This window comes from Nelumbo lutea, chromosome 2 (genome assembly GCF_056320005.1).
Source record: "Nelumbo lutea isolate HS-2025 chromosome 2, American lotus-T2T, whole genome shotgun sequence".
Classification (NCBI taxonomy): Eukaryota; Viridiplantae; Streptophyta; class Magnoliopsida; order Proteales; family Nelumbonaceae; genus Nelumbo; species Nelumbo lutea.
In genome coordinates, this window is record NC_142685.1 from 93,090,917 (window position 1) to 93,113,018 (window position 22,102).

General features: G+C 45.7%; 1 protein-coding gene across 1 annotated transcript in view; it reads left to right on the top strand.

The window, feature by feature from the left end:
- Window positions 1-15,161, top strand: part of LOC148871991 (UPF0481 protein At3g47200-like) — a 36,903-nt gene extending 21,742 nt beyond the window's left edge. The window contains exons 3-4 of the mRNA XM_088970076.1: window positions 13,411-13,463; window positions 13,602-15,161. Of these exons, the coding sequence (XP_088826202.1) occupies window positions 13,411-13,463; window positions 13,602-14,962 (1,414 nt within the window). The 3' untranslated portion in view covers window positions 14,963-15,161. The remainder of the gene's footprint in view (window positions 1-13,410; window positions 13,464-13,601) is intronic.
- The last annotated feature ends 6,941 nt before the right edge of the window (window positions 15,162-22,102 follow it).

The window sequence follows — 22,102 nt, forward strand, 5'->3', positions numbered from 1 at the left end:
GTTGATATATATATATATATATAGAGAGAGAGAGAGAGAGAGAGAGAGATTTTTAATTTTTATCACTTTATGTATTTTTTGTAATTGACTTTTTTTGAAAAATTTATCATGTTCTTGTTTTCTACAATTTATTGCTTTTTTCTATATAATTTTTATCATTTTATGTATATTTGAAATTTTTATTTTTATCCAATCTTTATATTTTTTGAGTTTATTTTGTCTTTTTCAATTTTCAATTTTCTTTTTTTTTTTCATTTTTAGTGTTTTGTTATTGATGGAGCGCGATCCGGCCGGTCTTAGCTGTCCGCGGCCTTGCTTCTGAATGGGGTAGCAGGGAACCTGAAACGGAGGAGATGGGGAAGCTCCGGGGGGAACCCGGTGTAGAGGCTCCGAAGCTCAAGTTAGAATCCTTCAAAAGCAAGGTAATACCAGATAGCGCAAAGTTTGCATACCTCGTTTGTCGGGGGGTAGGGGGCTCTTATAATCACTTCGTGCACTCGTCCCGAGGCCCTTGTCAGGTCGGGTATGATTACCCTTGTGCTTGTCAATTCGGCCGTCGTCCTTTCTACTGAGACAGAACCGTCACTGCCTAACCGTCTTTCTAACTGGAGATGGCGGTGGCAGGTGGCCGTTTAGAGTGTTGCCGCCAAACGTCAGATCCCAAGTCAGTCAGGCGCGGCACCATCGAGCACGGACTTCCTTAGTGTCAGGCACCGTACGACTTGTTTGGTTTTGGTGCCCAGAAGGTGATGCGAAGTGCTGAGCGAGGCGGTCTTGAGCTCGGAGGTATCTATAGGGCAGGTTAGTTCGGCGAGGTGTATCCCGAGCTGTTACAAAGTGGGTCAGTTCGGCGAAGTGTATCCCAAGCTGTTACAAAGTGGGTCAGTTCGGCGAAGTGTATCCCAAGCTGTTACAAAGTGGGTCAGTTCGGCGAAGTGTATCCCGAGCTGTTACAAAGTGGGTCAGTTCGGCGAAGTGTATCCCGAGCTATTACAAGGTGGGTCAGTTCGGCGAAGTGTATCCCGAGCTGTTACAAAGTGGGTCAGTTCGGCGAAGTGTATCCCGAGCTGTTACAAAGGGTGAGTTCGGGCCCCCGGTAGGGAGTTCAGTCCGCTCGTGTCCCCTTGTTCCCGCCTAGGCTTGGCCCCTTTTGCCGAGCTGTTGTTTCTGCCACGTGTCACGTAATAGAGAGGTTGGGCCAAATCTTCCTTCATCAATTACACCTCACCGAACTAACCTGCCTTATAGATACCTCCGAGCTCAAGACCGCCTCGCTCAGCACTTCGCATCACCTTCTGGGCACCAAAACCAAAAAAGTCGTACCATGCCTGACACTAAGGAAGTCCATGCCCGAGGGCACCGCGCCTGATTGACTTGGGATCTGACGTTTGGCGGCAGCACTCTAAACGGCCACCGGCCACCGCCACTGACACCGCCATCTCCAGTTAGAAAGACGGTTAGGCAGTGACGGTTCTGTCTCAGCAGAAAGAACGACGACCAAATTGACAAGCACAAGGGTAATCATACCCGACCTGACAAGGGCCTCGGGACGAGTGCACGAAGTGATTATAAGAGCCCCCTACCCCCCGACAAACGAGGTATGCAAACTTTGCGCTATCTGGTATTACCTTGCTTTTGAAGGATTCTAACTTGAGCTTCGGAGCCTCTACACCGGGTTCCCCCCGGAGCTTCCCCATCTCCTCCGTTTCAGGTTCTCTGCTACCCCATTCAGAAGCAAGGGCGCGGACAACTAACACCGGCTGGATCGCGCTCCATCAATTGGCGCCGTCTGTGGGATAACGCTTCAAAAAGCCTCCCTCCAAACTTCGATAACCCCTTTTCTTCAAAAAACCCAACACTCATGGCCTCTTCCAGCAACATCGGACGTGGCACGGAGACAAACGCCACCGAGGAACAACTTGAAGTCCCCGTGGTGTGCGTTGGACAGTTCACCATCCCCCTTTCGGCGGATGGGATTCCCAGCTTGAATGCGCCACAAGCAGTGGCGCCCGTAAACCCTCCTACCACAAGCATCCCATTTCCTCTCCCCATTGAGACAACCTTCACTGAACCGACTGCCGTCCCCCTATCAGCCAGCCAAAACCGGTTGGAGGACCTGATGCAGTGCATGCAGGCAATGCAAGCCCAAATGCAACAGTTCCAGCAGCACCAGCTTCACCAGCACCAAGTACTGCACAACATCTCCCAGTATCACTACCAACAGCAGTTCCCCCAACTGCCACTGAACCAATCACTACTTCCACCTCGCCACCCCACTTCGAGGCCGGTTAAGGCCTCCCCGCAGGATGGACGCCCCCACCAGGCGAAGGCCTCCCGACCCCAGAACCCCCCTAACAGCCAGGCCTCGTCCCCAGGCCGAAGAGAGAAAAATGCCATCCCCGCCTCACAACCCGCAGGCGGGTCGGGAACCTCGCCCGCGAGGTCAGCACCCTGGCACTCCAAGCCCGAGCTCCCGCTCACCGAAAATCGATTCGGCACCATGGCGACAGACTACCAGCATTCCGGGCCCATCGAGCTCGGTAACACGGAGGCCAACAGCGCCAGTACAAGGCCCGCTCAGCAGCGAAGGCGCCGGTGAAGTCGCCGAACTGCCACCCGTGCCTTGTCGGAATTCAGAGGAAAAGACACGAGCTCGGACGAGGTAGGGGCTGCTCCGATCCTCTCGGTTCCTTCCCCCCTTGCATCAGAACTCCTGGCGGTCCCCTTACCCAGAGACTTCAAGCTCCCACCTCTGGACAAGTACGACGGGTCCTTCGACCCCAACGACCACGTTGACGCCTTTCATTCCCAAATGCACCTTGCCAGGGCCAGCGAATCGTGCATGTGTGTGGCCTTTACCACCACCCTCAGGGGAGTAGCCCGCACTTGGTACAGAAACCTGGCCCCCGGGTCGATAAAGTGCTGGGCCCAGTTCGTGAAGGTCTTCACCGCACACTTTGTTACCAGCCAACGGTGCCCCAAAACAGAGGAAAGCATCTTCGGAGTAGTCCAAAGAGAAGGAGAATCCATCCGGGGCTACATCAAGCGATTCAACGAAGCATGCTTGCAGATACCGCGGTTGGACCCCGCAATGTAGCTCGCGGCGGCCAAAAGAGGGGTGACGCACAAAGAATTCAAATGGCACATGGTGGCTAACCAGCCCGCAACCGTGGCCGAATTCCTCAAGCTCGCGGATAAGTTCATGAGGACAGAAGAAGAAATCAACTAACGAACCGAAGGCGGGAACGAGAAAAGAAAGAGAGAATGTGAGCTCTCCAACCCGGTGGACAGAAAAAACCCGACCCGGGAGCCAAAGCCGAACCAGTCATTCCGGGCCCCCTAGCAGTTCGGACGGACTACACGCCGTTAAACACGAGGCGGACGGAGATCTTAATGACGATCAAAGACGCCCCGTACGTTAAGTGGCCACCTTGCCTAAAGGGAAATCTGAACGAGAGAAATAAGAATTTGTATTGTAGTTTCCATAGAGACCATGGTCATAGTATCGAGCAGTGTAATAACCTCCGGGACGAGATAGAGGGGCTCATCCGTTGCGGATACTTGAGAAACTTTGTACAACACAACAATAATAACAATAAGGCAGGTCGGCAAGGGGAGCACGAAAAGGATGCCCTCGAGTCTAGCGACAGACCTGCCGAACCGTTGCAGAAGCAGCCTCCGGAAGAGAGGCCAGTTCGGGGAACCATCCATGTAATAGTGGGAAGTTCGGTGGTAGCGGGGTGTACCTCGGCAGCAGCCCAGACTTCAGTTCGTGAAGCGGCCCTCGAAGAACGGAACCCCCCAAAGAGACCAAAGACCGAAGAACCAATCTTCTTCACGGAGGACGACGCGCGAGGGGTCCACTACCCCCATGATGACGCGCTTGTCATTAAACTAAGGATCAGCGACTTCGAGGTCAGGCGCGTACTCGTAGATTCGGGCAGCTCAGCGGACATCCTCTTCAAATTAGCATTCGACCAGCTGCAGTTACAGAGGAGCGAGCTGAAGCCCGCGAACACTCCCCTGGTGGGTTTCAGCGGAGAGGAAGTCAGGCCCCTCAGAAAAATAACCGTCCCTGTGGAAATTGGCACATGGCCTTGTGCAGTCAGACTCAACCATGATTTCCTGGTAGTCGCGACCCCCTCCCCATACAATGCCATAATAGGGCAGCCGATCACGCATATCCTACGGGCGGCGGTCTCCACCTACTATTTGGCCATGAAGTTCCCTACGGACTTCGGTGTAGGGGTAGCACGGGGCGACCAGCTCGAGTCCCGCAAGTGCTATGTTGCCGCCCTGAAGGGAAAAACCAAGGCGGCCGACGACCTCGAACTGGAGCAGCCTGCGGAGCAAGGTGAGGAACGAACTTCTCCCATGGAGGGAACGGTCGCAATCCCGACTTCGGCTACGGACCCAGCTCGCACACTTCAGATCGGAGCTTCCATCGAGGATCCCCTACAAACCGAACTAGTGAGTTTTTTACTTCAAAATTTAGATATTTTTGCTTGGTCTGCGACCGACATGCTCGGCATTAGCCCCGGACTAATAACTCACAAACTTAATACCGACCCTGTAGTCAGACCCGTTAGACAGAAGAATCGCAACTTAGCCCCAGAACGCTGGAGGGCGGTCGACGAGGAGGTCAAGAAGCTCCTCGCAGCAAACTTCATAAGGGAAGTCCATTACCCGAGCTGGGTGGCCAACCCGGTGTTGGTAAAATAGGCAAGCGACAAGTGGCGCATGTGCGCCGACTACACCGACCTGAACCGAGCTTGCCCGAAAGATTGCTTCCCCCTCCCCAAAATTGACCGTCTAGTGGACGCGACCTCGGGAAACTAGTTGCTAAGCTTCCTAGACGCCTACTCGGGCTACAACCAAGTTAGGATGGACCCATCCGATGAGGAAAAAACCAGCTTCATAACCGAGTTCGGCCTGTATTGCTACAAGGTCATGCCCTTCGGACTAAAAAATGCCGGGGCGACTTTCCAAAGACTTGTAAATAGGCTATTTCAGCCCCTGATTGGTACGAAGATAGAGTGCTATGTAGACGACATGGTCATCAAGACTCAGTTTTCACAAGAATTAATACAAGACTTAGATTCAGTTTTCCAAATCCTGCGTCAGTTTAGCATGAAATTGAACCCTAACAAATGTGTCTTCGGCGTCACCTCGGGCAAGTTCCTAGGGTACATTGTCAATCGGCGCGGTATTGAGGCCAACCCGGACAAAATAAAAGCCATTCTAGATATGAGACCACCTCGGAAAGTAAAAGAGGTTCAGAGGCTAAACGGCGGCATAGCCGCTCTAAGCCGCTTCATGTCCAAATCAGCAGACTGCTGCCTACCCTTCTTCAAGGCAATCAAAGGCAAAGGGTTCGAGTGGACCCAGGACTGCCAGCTCGCATTCGACGAGCTAAAAGGTTACCTCGCTAGTGTGCCAACCTTAGCCCGGCCCGAGGTGGGCGAGGTCTTAGAACTGTACCTCTCGGCAAGCGACGAGGTGGTCAGTTCGGTACTAATAAAAGAAACAGACCGGGTCCAGCGACCTATCTATTATGTTAGTAAAATTTTGCAGGGAGCAGAGGCAAGGTACCCGCAGATAGAAAAACTACCATACGCCCTAGTGACAACAGCTCGGAAACTCCACCCATATTTCCAGGCTCACACCGTCATCGTCCTGACTGACAAACCTCTTAGACAAGTTTTACTCAAACCCGAGGTTTCCGGTTGACTGACGAAATGGGCCATCGAACTCAGTGAGTACGACCTCCAGTACAAACCAAGAACCGCTATTAAGGCCCAAGCTTTGGTAGATTTTATCTCCAAGTACACTTTCAGCCACGAAGCCCCACAGGTCGAGCCTGCGGTCCCCAGTTCAAGTGAACCCGGAGATCCCGAGCCCATAGAGTCTGAACCCCATAAAGTAGTAGCCAGTATGGCATATCTCCTGGTCAGGCGAAGCGCAAACTGGGATGAGGAGCCCTGGATCCTTCACGTGGATGGTTCCTCGAACCGGCAAGGCAGCGGAGCTGGAATAGTCTTGTGCGGCCCGAGCGGCACAAAATTAGAATACGCACTACGCTTTGAGTTCGCGGCATCCAACAACGAGGCAGAGTACGAAGCACTGATCGCCGGGCTGGACCTAGCGCGAAAGGTAAAGGCAAAACACTTGGTCATCTGCAGCGATTCTCAGCTCGTGGTCAACCAAGTTACAGGCGAGTACGAAGCACGCGAGCTCTCCATGATAGCATATTTGGCCAAAGTAAAAGAAGCCCTGCTCAACTTCCAGTCACACATCATCAGGAAAATCCCGAGGTCAGAGAACACTGAGGCCGACGCCCTATCCCGGTTATCCAGTACAAGTCACAACAACATGAGAACTGTGTACATAGAGGACTTACCTCGGCCTAGTATTCTCGGGGGGACAGAGGAGGTCGCTCCCGTCTTGGAGGCAGAGCCTATCTGGATCGATCCACTCGCGAGCTTCTTGATAGACGGAACCCTCCCTGCAGAACGCAATGCGGCCAAGAGGGTGCAGCGCCAAGCAGCCAAATACGTCATAATAGACGAACGGTTATACCGACGGTCGTACACGCTCCCCTACTTGCGTTGCTTGCGACCTGCCGAAGTCGAGTTCATACTCCGCGACACTCATGAAGGCCTGTGCGGCGGACACTTGGGGGGCAGAGCACTTGCCCAAAAAGCACTTCGACAAAGATACTACTGGCCAACGATGAAGGCAGAAGCTATCGAGCTCGTCAGAAAATGTGACAAGTGCCAGAAGCACGCCAATATCCACCATCAACCTACCTCCAACCTCAAATACCTCGCCAGCCCATGGCCCTTTGCACAAAGGGGCATCGACCTCCTGGGGCCATTCCCACTAGCAACAGGTGGAAGAAAATTCCTAGTTGTTGCAGTAGATTACTTTACGAAGTGGATAGAAGCCGAACCTCTGGCAATTGTTACGACTCGAAACATACAGAACTTCTTTTGGAAGAGCGTAGTATGACGATTCGGGTTACCTTGGGTACTAATCTCCGACAACGGCAAGCAGTTCGAGGATATCAAGTTCCAAGAGTGGTGCCAGAACAAGGGGATTCGGCAAAACTTCACGTCAGTTGAGCACCCACAGGCAAGCGGTCAAACGGAAGTAATGAACAGAGCCATCCTGCGCGGACTGAAAGCACGTCTGGGTCGAGCTAAGGGATTGTGGGCCGAAGAGCTACCAAGTGTCTTGTGGGCTCACCGAACTACCGAAAAAGCCGCCACGGGAGAAACCCCCTTCAACCTCACCTACGGCACTGAAACAGTGATCCCGGCGGAAATCGAAGTACCAACATTGCGATTAGAAACATACGACGATCGGACGAACGGAGACAAGTTACGTACCAACCTCGACCTATTGGATGAGGTAAGGGACCTCGCGCACATCCGAACAGCAGCATACCAGCAGCAGGTAGCTCGCTACTACAATAGTAGAGTAAAGCAACAAAGCTTCCGAGTCGGCGACCTGGTCCTTCGTAAGATTATGGCGCCCAAACCCGGCGTGGGCAAGCTCGAACCTAACTGGGAAGGGCCCTATAAAGTAAAAAGAGCGCTCGGTGGGGGGGGCATACGAACTCAAAACCTTGGAAGGCAAACAAGTACCTCGAGCGTGGAACATCGTGAACTTAAGGCGGTACTACTTATAAACCAACAAGCGAAGTGGACGAAATCAGGTCCTATGTGCCACGATGCAAGCCAAGAGAAACCTCGGCGCAAACATGCAAAGAAGTCGAGCATATTATCAGCTCGGCAAAAAACCAGTTCGCGGTAGAACAGGTCGCGGAAGTATAATAACCCAGACAAAGTGACCGACAAAGAATCAGTTCGAGGAAAAAAGAACACGGGCAAAAAGACTATTTATTCCATTGCAAGAAACATGAGTACAGTGGCCATCAGAAAGGACTTAAAAAAAAAAATTACATGCCCAGAGCGACCGCTTCGCCATCAGAAGGCACTTCAACAACACCTGAAGGCCCTGCCTCTCCTTCAGAGTCCGGTTCGCCATCGGCAGCATTGGCCATCTCCTGAGTTATACGCGAAATGGATATGGCACTTACATCGAGGTCGGGGTACGTATTCCGGATCATCCACCGGCTCAACTTGAACCCCCTCCTGTAAGAATCCACCATCAGATCGTCAAAATGCGGAGAGGCAATGTAGACCTCAATTGCCTTCTTCTTGGCGTCTTCAATGCCTTGGGAAAAAATCTGTGTTCTCTCCCTGATGTCTTCTTGAAGATATTCGACTTGATGCTACAAATCCAACTTCAAGTCCGCCATATGCTTGACAACTACCCCCATGGCCTCGGCGTCATGCTGAGACCTCGCTTGCCTGGCCATCGCGACGCGAGTAGCCTCTTCAGCAGCGTAAGCAGCCGCCTCAGCAGCCCGGGTATTTTCCTCTGCAGCACAGAAAGCTTCTTCAGCAGCATGAGCGGCAACCTCAGCAGCTCACGCCTGTCGCGAGCTCCTCTCCACTTGGGCCGCCAAGGCATGAATTGAAGAATTCACCTACCAAAAGAAACAAGTGAGCAAATAACAGCAGAAGCAACAGAATAAAAAAGGAAGACGGAATCTAACTTACCACCATGGCATGTGTTACGGCGCGGCAAGGGAAGATCGGTCCACACCGCGACCTCCTCAGGGAAAGTAGCGTCCCTACTCTTCTGAAGAGCGTAGTTCAACATCAACACGCTCCTAAACTCCCCTTGAGCTCCCGAGCCCGAGGGCCCAGCCCGCGTATGAGCGGACCCGGAGTGAGCAGGAGCACTTGAGTATGCAGGAGCGCCCGTATGAGTGGTCTCAGCGTAAGGCGCCCCGGCAGTTTCGTGCATCGGTGGAGTCACTTCGGGCTCCCTGGGCAGATCCTCCGACGTATGGTCTGGAACTTGGGTCTCCTCATCCAGGGGCAGCTCGGTACGAGTTCACTTGGTGACCCACTTCCTCCTCTTCATACCTTGGAACAAACGCCCCCCACGAGTTCTCTCCGCGTCCATTACACCTGTAGAACCGAGTTCGACATCAGAAAAAATGAAAAGAACAGAGCAAGCAAGAAAACCGCATAGCTAGAAACCTACCCGAACTCAGGCCGACTGCAATAAGCTTGGCCTCCGTTAAGTAGTGGTGGCACTTTAAACCTTGTCGTGCCCATTGCCGAAGGCCCTTCACCGTCTCTTTATCGAGAGTCACGCCTAAATCGGGAGCGGCCTCTCCCCACCCGGTCTGAAAGGGCCATCCTTGTGCACTTCGCACGCCGAAGTAGTCCCGCTTCCACGCCGGGACCTTATTAGGAAGATCGTGCAGAAGCTTAAAACCCTGGCGAGGAGAAAGGTAATACGCCCGTCTCCCCCAGGAAGAGAACCCGCCTGTCTCTTGAGCATCAAGATAGAGGAGAATATCTCTAAGTCCAAGGGGAAGTTCTGCTCGCAAAAAAGGGAAACTGTCCCCACCAGGTTCCGAATAGAGTTCGGATGAAGTTGGCCAATGGTGACACCGAAGTGGTTTATGACTTCGACGATAAGGGGATGGAAAGGAAGTCGCAACCCCGCAGCGAGCTGCTCTCGAAAAATCACGATCTCGTCAGGACCATGTTCCCAAGGAAAGCTACCCGAAGGAATAAAATATGTGTACCCCCAGGAAGATTGTAAGACATAAGTATGGATTGAAGCCCCTCAGGCGTCATGGTCGAAGGACCAAACCTGTCTAGCATCCGACCTCGGCGGAAGGTAAACGCCAAACTGCTCGAAGCGACTCGGCCTACTGGTTCATAGTCCTCAAGCTCCACCTCAGGATCACTGAGGCAGTCGGGGGACACGGCTCGGTTGGTGGAACCTACGTCGGCCCCACTCGAAGAATCCTATGAGCTATCAAAGCTAGACATTGGGGAAAAGATGGATTCAGGAAAGTACTCACCCGAAAGTTTGAAGAACAAGCCAATGAACCGTGAAGACTATATAACCAGCCTTGACGCGAGCTGGAAAAGACTTGGATGCGAGCTAAAAGGTTGGACGCGAACTCAGTAGACAAACCGCAGAAGTGACAAACCGACTGGGGTCCCCCACTATTTATACCTATAGTAACCAAGAATCGAACGTGCAGATCGAAGACGATCCGACGGCCCACGTTCTTACTGACTGCACGACCCTTAAGGTCGAGACGTGATTGGCGCACGTCTTTCCGAAAAAAGGGAAACGTCAGTGCACATCTTTTTGAATCCGACGTCGCTTTGACATGCGTCTTTCCGAAACTGATGCGCCGCTCGTCTCCCTGACAGTCGCCCGCGCACGTACAGCAGTGGCGCACCTTTTTGAAATGACCCGCTATCACGTCCCAGCGGCGTGAATTGGTTTGAAATTTAAAACGCGCGCTGTCACAACCACCAGCATTCTTGAGTAAGCACGTTTCCAGCCTTCTCGGAAAACCGAAAGAACCCTAGCAAAAGCAACTCGCGCAGTGAAGATTCGAAGGACGGGACAAATCCACCTGCTACCTCGCGAAACTCCCCGCACCATGGCAAGACCCCCGGTGCAAGGAGTGGGGGGCAATTGATGAAGGAAGATTTGGCTAGACCTCTCTATTACGTGACACATGGCATAAACAACAGCTCGGAAAAAGGGGCCAAGCCTAGGCGGGAACAAGGGGACACGAGCGGACTGAACTCCCTACCGGGGGCCCGAACTCACCCTTTGTAACAGCTCGGGATACACTTCACCGAACTGACCCACTTTGTAACAGCTCGGGATACACTTCGCCGAACTGACCCACTTTGTAACAGCTCAGGATACACTTCACCGAACTGACCCACCTTGTAACAGCTCGGGATACACTTCGCCAAACTGACCCACTTTGTAACAGCTCGGGATACACTTCGCCGAACTGACCCACTTTGTAAAGCTCGGGATACACTTCACCAAACTGACCCACTTTGTAACAGCTCGGGATACACTTCGCCGAACTGACCCACTTTGTAACAGTTCGGGATACACCTCGCCGAACTAACCTGCCCTATAGATACCTCCGAGCTCAAGACCACCTCGCTCAGCACTTCGCATCACCTTCTGGGCACCAAAACCAAACAAGTTGTACCATGCCTAACACTAAGGAAGTTCGTGCCCGAGGGCGCCGCGCCTGACTGACTTGGGATCTGATGTTTGGCGGCAGCACTCTAAACGGCCACCTGCCACCACCACTGACACTGCCATCTCTAGTTAGAAAGACGGTTAGGCAGTGACGGTTCTGTCTCAGTAGAAAGGACGACGGCCGAATTGACAAGCACAAGGGTAATCATACCCGACCTGACAAGGGCCTCGGGACGAGTGCACGAAGTGATTATAAGAGCCCCCTGCCCCCCGACAAACGAGGTATGCAAACTTTGCGCTATCTGGTATTACCTTGCTTTTGAAGGATTCTAACTTGAGCTTCGGAGCCTCTACACTGGGTTCCCCCGGGAGCTTCCCCATCTCCTCCGTTTCAAGTTCCCTGCTACCCCATTCAGAAGCAAGGCCACGGACAGCTAAGACCGGCTGGATCGCGCTCCATCAGTTATAATTTACAATATTTTTTATAATTTCTGTTTTTTTACATTGTTCTAATTTCTACGATCCATAAAGTTTCTTGTATTTTTTGTTATTTATTTGCAGTTTCACTATTTTTTATAATTTTTTGTGTTTTTTACAATTTATATTTTCTGATTTTATTTTTCAATTTCTATAGTTTTTATAATTTAAATTTTTTTTTTTGCTTTTTTTTGATAAAATATTATATATATATATATATATTATTTTTCTATAAAAAAATAAAATATTAATATATTAACAATCATTAATCTATTTAACGTCAAGTTAGTGACATGGTGAGAATCGTGAGATTTAGACATTTTCTAAAAGTTACGGTGAGATCAAGAGAAATACTGAAACGTCATGGTGATTTTATACAATTTCCCTAAAATCAATTACTATCTTGAGGGCCGGAAAAGCAAGATTGAAGCATCACCAGAGGCAAGCGACTGGTTGAATCGTGGTTTTGAGGCATCACCAGACTGGATTATCTCTAATTCTGTTTTTCCTTGGAACTTTTATTTCAAGACTAGGTAAGGATTCTTGTTCTTTTGCTTTGACAAATCAGCTAGAACAGAATCCACTGCATGAAAATCCTCCCAAACAGGCACTAAGAATACTTGAGGCAAACATAATGGTGTTCGTGGGAAGGAATCAGCTGCTGGCTTTTTGGCAGCGATGCAGTGGTGTGTGAAGCCATGGAGGTGCAGTTTCCGGCGCCTGCTGGAAGTGTTGTGTTAACAGGTCGTGGTGGACCGACATTTTCATACTGGGCCCATTGGGCTTTTTAGTCGGTTGATGTAAAAATAGGGGTCCAACGCTTATTTCGTCTAGTTGGGTGTTCATACTGGGCCCATTGGGCTTTTTCTTTTCTATCGAGAGAGATGTGGTCCCAGTCCAAAACTTTTTTTCCTTTTGGAAATGGTGAAATTTAATTAGAACTAGATCAAAGACAAATTATAAAGACCCATAACTGTACCGATTAATAATTGGATCATTTGATATACCTGATTATATTGAAAACCGTTCATGCCAGACAAATAATAGGAATCGGCATTTCGATTCCAATTTAAGGCACAAATTCCTGGAAACCAAACGGGCCCTTAGTTTAAAGAGGATTATATTTAGGCGGAAATATAGGACCGATTCATCTTTGAGGGTATTTTCTGTTTTCTCCTTATAAAAGGCCCCTAACCACCTCCCCACATGTTTCTAGTTTTTCTGGTGAATTTTTTAGGTTTTATATCATCATCATCATCAAAGCCCTATTCCAAATTTATGTGGTCTGCTGCATGAGTCCTGTTTCGACTTGTTTAAAGCCATGCCTACTGTTAAATTATTTGTTACTAATAATCTAATACCCATGTCCTTTTTGTTCTACCCCAAATCTTTATTCTATCCCTTTCAACTTGTAACTTCACTTTTTAGGGGTGTTGTTAATGCTCTATTCTATGAATTTTGACCAAATAATTTTAGCCTATTTTCTCTCGGTTTAGGGTTTGTATAAAATTAATATTAATCAGTCGTTTGCATTTAAAAAGATTCAGTACTTGCAAAATTGGTTTATGGGAATGGGTCTAGAATCAGAATCAGAATGGGTTATTCTTTCCGATTCCGACTGTGAACAAAACGGACCCTTACATATATCCCTTCAGCTTATTATACAATACGCCAAGCTCTATTAGTATATTCTTTGAAATCCTCACCGAGTTTACTCTACTGACTTTCGAGCCTAACTTCAGCACATACAGCTAACCAAACTTAATCCAGAACTTCGTAGTTCTAAAGCATTCTTTTGGTTTGATGCAGAACACTCAACAAAGTTTCTACTTTCTACACAGAGGCACAACATGACATAAAAGGTGCGTGATATCAGAACAAATTCTTTAAACCTGATTTTTATTTGTGAATCCAAATGGATGAGGAAAGCCAAAATAGAACGATAGAGATACGGACCGGTACTGAAAACCAGGATGACTTAATATTTTATAATTCCATAGTGGACTGGAAGCCAAAGCATGCTGAATCTAATAAAGAATGTCGGATTCCGACGGTTCCGAGAACATTGCGAGAAGTCGAAGGTAACGGGGCAGCCTATGATCCACAGGTGGTCTCCATCGGTCCTTATCACCATGGAAAGTCTAATTTCAAGAGAATGGAGGACAAGAAGATAGGAATAGCACATATGTTAGTTTCAGAGAGTAAACAAATAATGAATAAAGGGAAACCGAGGGATCAACCGGCAACATCAGGACAGACGATTACAAAGTCGGACATAGAGGCGTTATACCAGAAGGTGAAAAGCCTGTCAATAGTAGCAAAGAAATGCTACAGCCACGAGAATTTTCCAGTCAAGTTACAGAACAATGATGAATTCCGTCGCGTTATGTTTTTGGATGGTTGCTTTGTGGCCTTTTTCATCCATTGTCTAATAAATGATAAGCTCAAGAGATGGGAGTTGAAAAATGAAGATGTATTTTTCATAGGAACTGACTTGTTTCTTTTGGAGAACCAACTTCCTCTTACTCTCCTCTATGCATTGATGACTGAAGCATTTCCAGAAGATGCAAAGGATGGAATTTTCGACAAGTTCATCGAGAGAATCGTCTGTTTCGACTCCGATGACCATCGGCAACGGCACCGCAATATACAAACCCAATCCGCTTGTAATCTCCTTGACCTTTTCCGGAAAAAACTTGTCATCAAAAGCATCGATCGAGGTGATGATATATTATTTAAGTTCCGATCTGGTTTTCGTAACACGATTGGATATTTCAGGAACTGCTTTCAAAGTCAATCCGAGGAGTCAATTCCTTGGCATTCAATCCGTTCAGCGGCCGAGCTTAAAGAGGCGGGGATAAATTCCAAGAAGAGCAAATCATTTTACTTGGATAGTGTCCATTTCCAAAAGGGTCTCTTCTTTGGATATCTGACACTCCCTCCAATAATCATCGATCGCTCAACCAAAACTTTGTTTCTCAACTTGTTACCCCATGAAAGATCTCTTCCTCCGGGTAATTCGATGGTGGCTTCTTATATCTGTTTCTTGGATTCACTCATTGATCAGGCTGATGATGTGAAGGTGCTCAGGTCAGACGATGTATTAATCAATCTTCTCAGTACAGATGAAGATGCCGCCACCATGATCAACCACTTGGCCAAGGAGCTGGTGGATCATAACGATTTTTCACGTGTTACCGACCAACTTAAAAGGTATACCCAACACAACTGGACGGTCTGGTTTGGCCAAGTTTACCACACACACTTCAGTACCCCTTGGATTGTGATTGCATTCTTGGGTGCAATATTTATTATCTTCCTCACCATTGTCCAGACCTACTTCACAATCTTCCCTCGGTAAGACGACGTACTGCAAGTAGAGCTGCTAGTATGTGGAGCCCCTTCTCCATTGCCATGGTTTTGCTTCTTTCACTATTGCTTTCGCTAGCTGTTATTCTAACTGTTGATCATGATTTGTTTTCTTTTCAATATTTAAGCTTTATCATTAATAATTAAGCCGATGGCCCAATGTAATACTATTCATGGATTGAAACCTTTGTAAGTTGAGTTGGTAATTTTTGTTTTGTGATATTTCAAATTTACATTAATTTCAAATATAATATATTCTCTATTAATTAGATAATTAAGAGGGTCAGAAAAGAAAGAGCCAAGACAAAGGAAGAAAGAAACAAACCATGTGTTTGGTTTAAAGGAAAAAGTAAGGAAAGGAAGGGAAAGGTAGGGACATCTATATAAACTTTGTATAGGTTTTCTACCTTTCCCTACCTTTTCCTTCAAACCACACATAGCAAGGCAAAAGAACCCAGTCTGAAGCCTTGAGAATTAACCACCACGATGAAGGAGTCTTCCTGCCGCATCCATTCGAACCAGATCATTAAATAACCACAAGCCAGGAATGGAGGAGAAAGTGCCTTCTCGTACATGACCTTCGTTTGTACGTAAACCTGGCAAAAAGATGACCCAACCTGGAAACCCGACCCAATACAACCTGAAAAAACAGGGCTAGAGTATCATAATTAGCTAACTAAATGTGAGAATGACCTGATCCGATCCGATCAGACCCCAAAAAACTGGGTTGCGTTGGTTCATGGGCCAACCCGCTGACCTGATTGTCAAGTCTAATTGGGACTATTTATGCATTATTAGAAGTTTCCACTCTTTAATTTTTTCTATTTAGTCTTTACTCTTTAAATTGTTAAATGTTCAAGTTTTTTTATTTATATTTGGAATTTTAAGGTTAATTATTTTAATTTTAGCATTTTCATGTAGTTTTTCTTTATTTCTTTAAATTTCAGTTATTTGTTGGGATGACCCAAATTGACCCATGGGTCAACCCTAACCCAAACATTTAGGGATAGGGTCTAGCATTTGATAACCCAACCTGAAATAAAACCTGATCCGAAATCAACCTGAAGTGTCTTGACCCAACCCGAACCCAACCCACCCAACCCAATTGCCAAGTCTATTTGTAAGCCAATCAGCTACAGAGTTGCCTTCCTTGAGAGTGTGATTGTAGGATATTCTAAGCTTCCAGTCAACTAGCAGTTTCCTTACAATCATCTATCAGCAAGAATCACGTCCAGGGGACTTTGAACTTTCCTTTAGGCTGTGTTTGGTTGTAGTCCAATTTTATTTGCACTAGTACAAATGCATGGAAGTGTAAATGTAAAAAAAAATGCAAATTCTTGTTTAATATTGTTTTAGATTTTATTTTATTCTAGTTATGTCTTAATTTACTTCATTTGTATTGTAATCAAACAAAATAAGCTAAAATTTAAAACAAAAATAGGTTAGAATTTACACTCAAATCATTTGCACTGCCATGATTTTGCATCATTGCAAATTTATTTGCATTGCAACCAAACACAGTTTTAAGGAAGTTCATGACTACCGGTATGAGTGGAAAATTTTCACCCAATCCAGTGAACCCACCCAACCCACCCAGCCTGCCCAATTACTTGGCAGGTTGTGTGATCAACCCATCACCCAACCCGCCTATTTAAATGGGTTTGGTTGGGTAAGGTTGTGGATAACCATTGGGTTAACCATTACAGACATAAGTATTAATTCCTTAGCATTTCTTTTATTTTAATAATTTATAATTAATGCATTAATTTTCTATTAATTATTGACTAAATTTAGTTTTGCCTTGAATTAACTCACTTCACCCAATATAAATCCAAATCAATTTATCCCGAGTTTGGACCAGTTTAACATTGCCCAACCATTATTCACACAGCCCAACCCGACTCGATACGTGTTGATCCGGGTTGACCCAAACCCGAATCGTTTTCGATCAGTACCAACCTGTATTAGGAGCGACCTGATTTACTTACCTTGACCCACTTCGAGTCAGTTGGTTCAGTCCCAAACCTATGCACAAACCTAATATGGTCCGGTCCAAGTCAATCCACCATTGGCTGAACCAGTCTAGTCTAGTACGACCAAACTGATCCAAATCTAAATGGTTCAACCACCCTTGATGTGATTAGCTCGAAGATAATCCAATTAGATAGTTCTAGTTGGTTTGACCAGTTTGAACCTAAGTAGTTCGATCAAACCCAAAATTTGAACATAGTCAAATGGCTTCGTCGCTTGTGTAAAAATAACATCCATGTAATGTGATTTGAGCCTTCACGACTTGTGTAAATAGTAGCTACAATTACCACCAAGCTATGACCAACTTATTTGTTAAGAAAGAGTTAGTTTGTTTTTTAAGTCCATAAAAATAAGATTAATACCCCATAGGGGCAGCTCCCATCCTCTTTTGTCGAAGCACCAAAATTTACTTTTAGTTCATATAGCTTTGATCGAGGGGATGGGGATCGATCCAATGAGTCCACTTTGGGTCACTCTCGACTGTCAAGTTAGTGGTTTGATAATTGGCTTCAATGAACTCACTTGCGTAATAACTTGCTCTCAAGATTCTCTTGGGGAGGGAGTGACACATTTTGAAAATTTTATTGTTCCTATTCTTCCAAAGAAACCAGAATAAGGTTGTTACCCTTTTTAGCATCCAACACATGGATTTATACTAGTTTAATTCCAAAGTTTTGTTCCATCAATTATTTAAGTTCCAGCTAGGATCCTGGCGTAGTACGAAAACAAACCACGTTCTAAGAAGCTTCAAAGAAAAGAAATAAAACCAAAATAAATAGGAAAAACAACTCTTCACTGAATACTTAATAGAAAATCAACATCAAAATTCCCCAAGTATTTCCCTAGCTACTCTTTATATAGACTTCTTCACACCCTTATGCCTCCTACAAGAAAGTTTCCTAATCTAATAAAACATTCCTTATTATACTCCTAAAACTCCTCAAAAATAAATTCCTAATTGAGCAACCCTCATCTAAGAAAACACTCCATACTAGAATCCTACTAAAACTCCTAAAAAAAGGTCCAAACTGAATAAAATTCAGAAATGTCGCTAATACTAACTTGGTAAATACAAACTAAGATAGAAATCCTGTGATGGCACTAACTTGGTAAAAATGAACTAAGATAAAAATTCCACGATGATGTTAACTTGGTAATTATTTACTAAGTCGGGTCAGTGTCGTCACCTTTGCTTCTTACATATCTTGTAGTGGTCCCAACTAGCATAGAACTTTTTAGCTTCCCTATGTTAGATAGTCTTTGTATGCCCTTAGCTTCAATCAGAATGATGTACTTTTGACGTTTATTGTAAATGAATAAAGTGCATTTTTTATTCATGTTCTTGTGGTTTGTTTCTGTGTTATACTCTTAAATTGGACACTTAATGAGACTTGTGTTAGTTTAGATTGTTCACAGCCAGTGGGTCGGTCTAGGGAGACCTATCCTGATAAGGTTGACAATGATGTGCCACCAAATCGGTTGGGGTGGCATGTCTCAGCCGCCAGGGTGAGACCCAAGGCACATGCAGTGTAGGATTAATTGAATCTTTGAACTGGGCCAGATTTCCAGTATTGCCCTGAACCTTGGAGATTAATGGGCAAAATTGGAAAATTACACCTGACCCCTAGACTCGATTATGATACTGCACTAGGTGTCGGATTGGGTTGTCTTTGATATGTCAATCAGTGAGATCCTTAGCGGGGGTCAAAACCTGGGTATGTTGGGACAGTCTGAGAATTCATCTCAGTGGGTGATCATAGTGACAGGATCAGCCCCTTTGTCGAACAAAGGTAATGATCGGGGATGCACTCTCTCTGATGGAAACCAAGACTGCCGACGGCCGATTTTAATCTTTGAGATTTGTTTTGCGAAAAATATTTTATATAAGATATAAAAGTATATATATGTTACGATTTCTAAAATGTTTGCAAAAGGTTTTAATTCCCGGGATCCATATAAGCAGAGAGTGCAACACTGTTCCTTGCAGTTGAGGGAGAGGTCCTCTCTTGTCGAGCAGTGTTTGATCATTATGGGCTGAGAGGTTAAGTGTAAGGCCACTAAGGGTAATGCCTGATGGGCTAACCTTGCATCTGCCCACAGTCCCTGGGTTTTTATAAGGTGGCTTGGCCCAGGGACCACTTAATGTAAGTGTTGGGCCCAATAGAAGCCCATGTGATGGGTTTCAAGGGGTGCACTGTCCACAACAGTGTATTTTGGCTAGGCCTTGTAAATAAGGCTGGGCCGAACCCATGTGGCTGATGTGTAGATCAATGCTTGGTCCCCACACCATACAAAGAAGCCCAACTAGGCAGCAGTTTGGAAGTAGTTTTGAGCACATAGACTTATTGGGCCTGAAGCCCATTTTGAGCTGGCCTAATTTGATTAGTTAAATAGATGGGGTGGATCTAGGATTAAATCAGCAGATAGGATAGAGTCCTACCCTATCCACTCAGAGAGATCAGATCTAAATTCAGATATGGAAACCTCCTGATAAGATCACGAGAAGGTTGATCTAATCTGCAGATGAGATGAGGGTCGTATCCTTATCACTTAAAGAGAGTCCAAATTCAGATAATTATCTGAATTAGGAAACTCCTGATAAGATCAGGAGCTGATCTCTTTAAGCCTATAAAAGCAGGAGGGTGTGAACCATCCAAACCATCCTAGAAGTTCCAGAGATACTAGATTTCGAATTACAGAGAGAAGAATACACAGTGTGACTGCGCCTTCTCCCTGTGATCCCTTCCTGCCACCGCCATACTGCTACTTCGTTCTCCAACATTGTAGGAATGGTCAAGATTGGATCTTGATATCAGTCTTTGTTGTAAGGCTGATAGGAAGTTGTGCTCACTGCCTCCATTGGATTCTTGCTGAAGAATTTGGTTCGTGGGACAGGCCCTACTGATTTTGCTCCTCCATCCACTGTGTCATCTTCAGTGGGAATAGTCTTTGGTGATCTTCTTTGGGCGTGAACACCTCAATTGAGAGATATTATTTCTCTGTATTAGGTATATCCCTCTCCTACTATTTTGTTTAAAATCTAGTTCGGTGTATGGTTCAAGATTGATCCTTGAAAAGTATGATTTTTCTAAAATAGGGAATACGATTCCTAGTTGAAGGGAGAGAAATTTTTTGAAATTTTCCCACCTTAATCCGCACCTTTTGGGCGTCCATGTGATGGATCTGACATCCCTTCAGTGGTATCAAAGCAAGGTTCAAGTCTTGAACCAAACAAACCAGATTTGAGACCTGCACAAATACGTAGAAGGTGTTCTACCCGATTTGCGCAGTTTAAAGTTTTTCTGGGAAATTTGTTCCCAGTTAATGGGTGAATGATCTGAAATTAATTTTTATAAATCTAGAATTTATTTAGAATTTTTTTTATTATTTTCTTGATTTATGGGCTATTCATACAACTGGAGATCAAAATCTTGATTGGCATAGTGAACCTGTGATTTGTAGTTTCTATTAATTCATTATGGTCTGTAAATAATTTTTTTTTCTAGACTGAATGTATAGGATTCGATCTAATGTAATATTAATAGAAAATTATGATTTCTATTTATTTTATTTTTGATCGAAGCTGGCGGCGTAGGAAGGAGATTTCGTAGATGGAAAAATCGTTATCTACGATTTACAGTTTAAGAAACTGCAAACTGGTATCTAACCTCTGTTTTGTAGGATGGAATGTGCGAATAGCCCTATCTGGCTGAAGTGTCTTGACCCAACCCACCCAACACAATTGCCAAGTCTATTTGTAAGCTAGTCAGCTACAGAGTTGCCTTCCTTAAGAGTTTGATTGTGGGATATTCTAAGCTTCCAGTCGGCTAGCAATTTCCTTGCAATCCTCTACCAGCAAGAATCACGTCCAGGGGACTTTGTACTTTCCTTTAGGCTGTGTTTGGTTGTAGTCCAATTTTATTTGCACTAGTACAAATGCATGGGAGTGTAAATGTAAAAAAAAATGCAGATTCTTGTTTAATTTTGTTTTAGATTTTATTTTATTCTGCTTTATGTTTTAATTTACTTCATTTGTACTGTAATCAAACAAAATAAGTTAAAATTTAAAATAAAAATAGGTTAGAATTTACACTAAAATCATTTGCACTGCCATGATTTTGCATCAGTGCAAATTTATTTGCATTGCAACCAAACATAGTCTTAAGGAAATTGATGACTACCGGTAGGGGTGGAAAATTTTCACCCAATCCGATGAACCCACCCAACTCACCTAGTATCTAACCCATCCAACCCACCCATTTACTTGGCGGGTTATGTGATCAACCCATCACCCAACCCGCCTATTTAAATGGGTTGTGTTGAGTTAGGTTGTGGATAACCATTGGGTTAACCATTACAGACATAATTATTATATCCTTAGCCTTTTTCTTAATTTTCTTCATTTCAATTAAAATTATTTATAATTAATGCATTAATTTTCTATTAATTATTGGCTAAATTTAGTTTTGTCTTGAATTAACTCACTTCACCCAACATAAATCCAAATCAATTTGACCCAAGTCCGGACCAGTTCAACGTAGTCTAACCCGATCCTGGTTGACCCGAATCCGAAATAGACCCGTGTAGGATGATTCAGTACTGCTTGCTCTGCCCGATTTTTGTCGCTGGGCCAACCATTATTCACACAGCCTAACCCAACCCAAACAAACCAATCTGGGTTGACCTAAACCAAAACCATTTTTAGTCGGGATTGACCCGAATCCGAAGTGACCTGATTTACTTACCTTGGCCCACTTCGAGTCAGTCAGTTTGGTCCCAAACCCGTGCACAAACCTAATATGATCTGGTCCAAGTCAATCCACCATTGGCTGAACCAATCCGGTCCAGTACGACCAAACTGATCTAAATCTAAATGGTTCAATCACCCTTGATGTGATTAGCTCGAAAATAATCCAATTAGATAGTTCAAGTTGGTCTAATAGGTTTGAACCTAAGTGGTTCAGTCAAACCCGAAATCTGAACATAGTCAAATGGCTTCACCAGTTGTGCAAAAATAACATCCATGTAATGTGATTTGAACCTTGACCACTTGTGTAAATAATAACTACAATTACCACCAAACTATGACCAACTTGTTTCT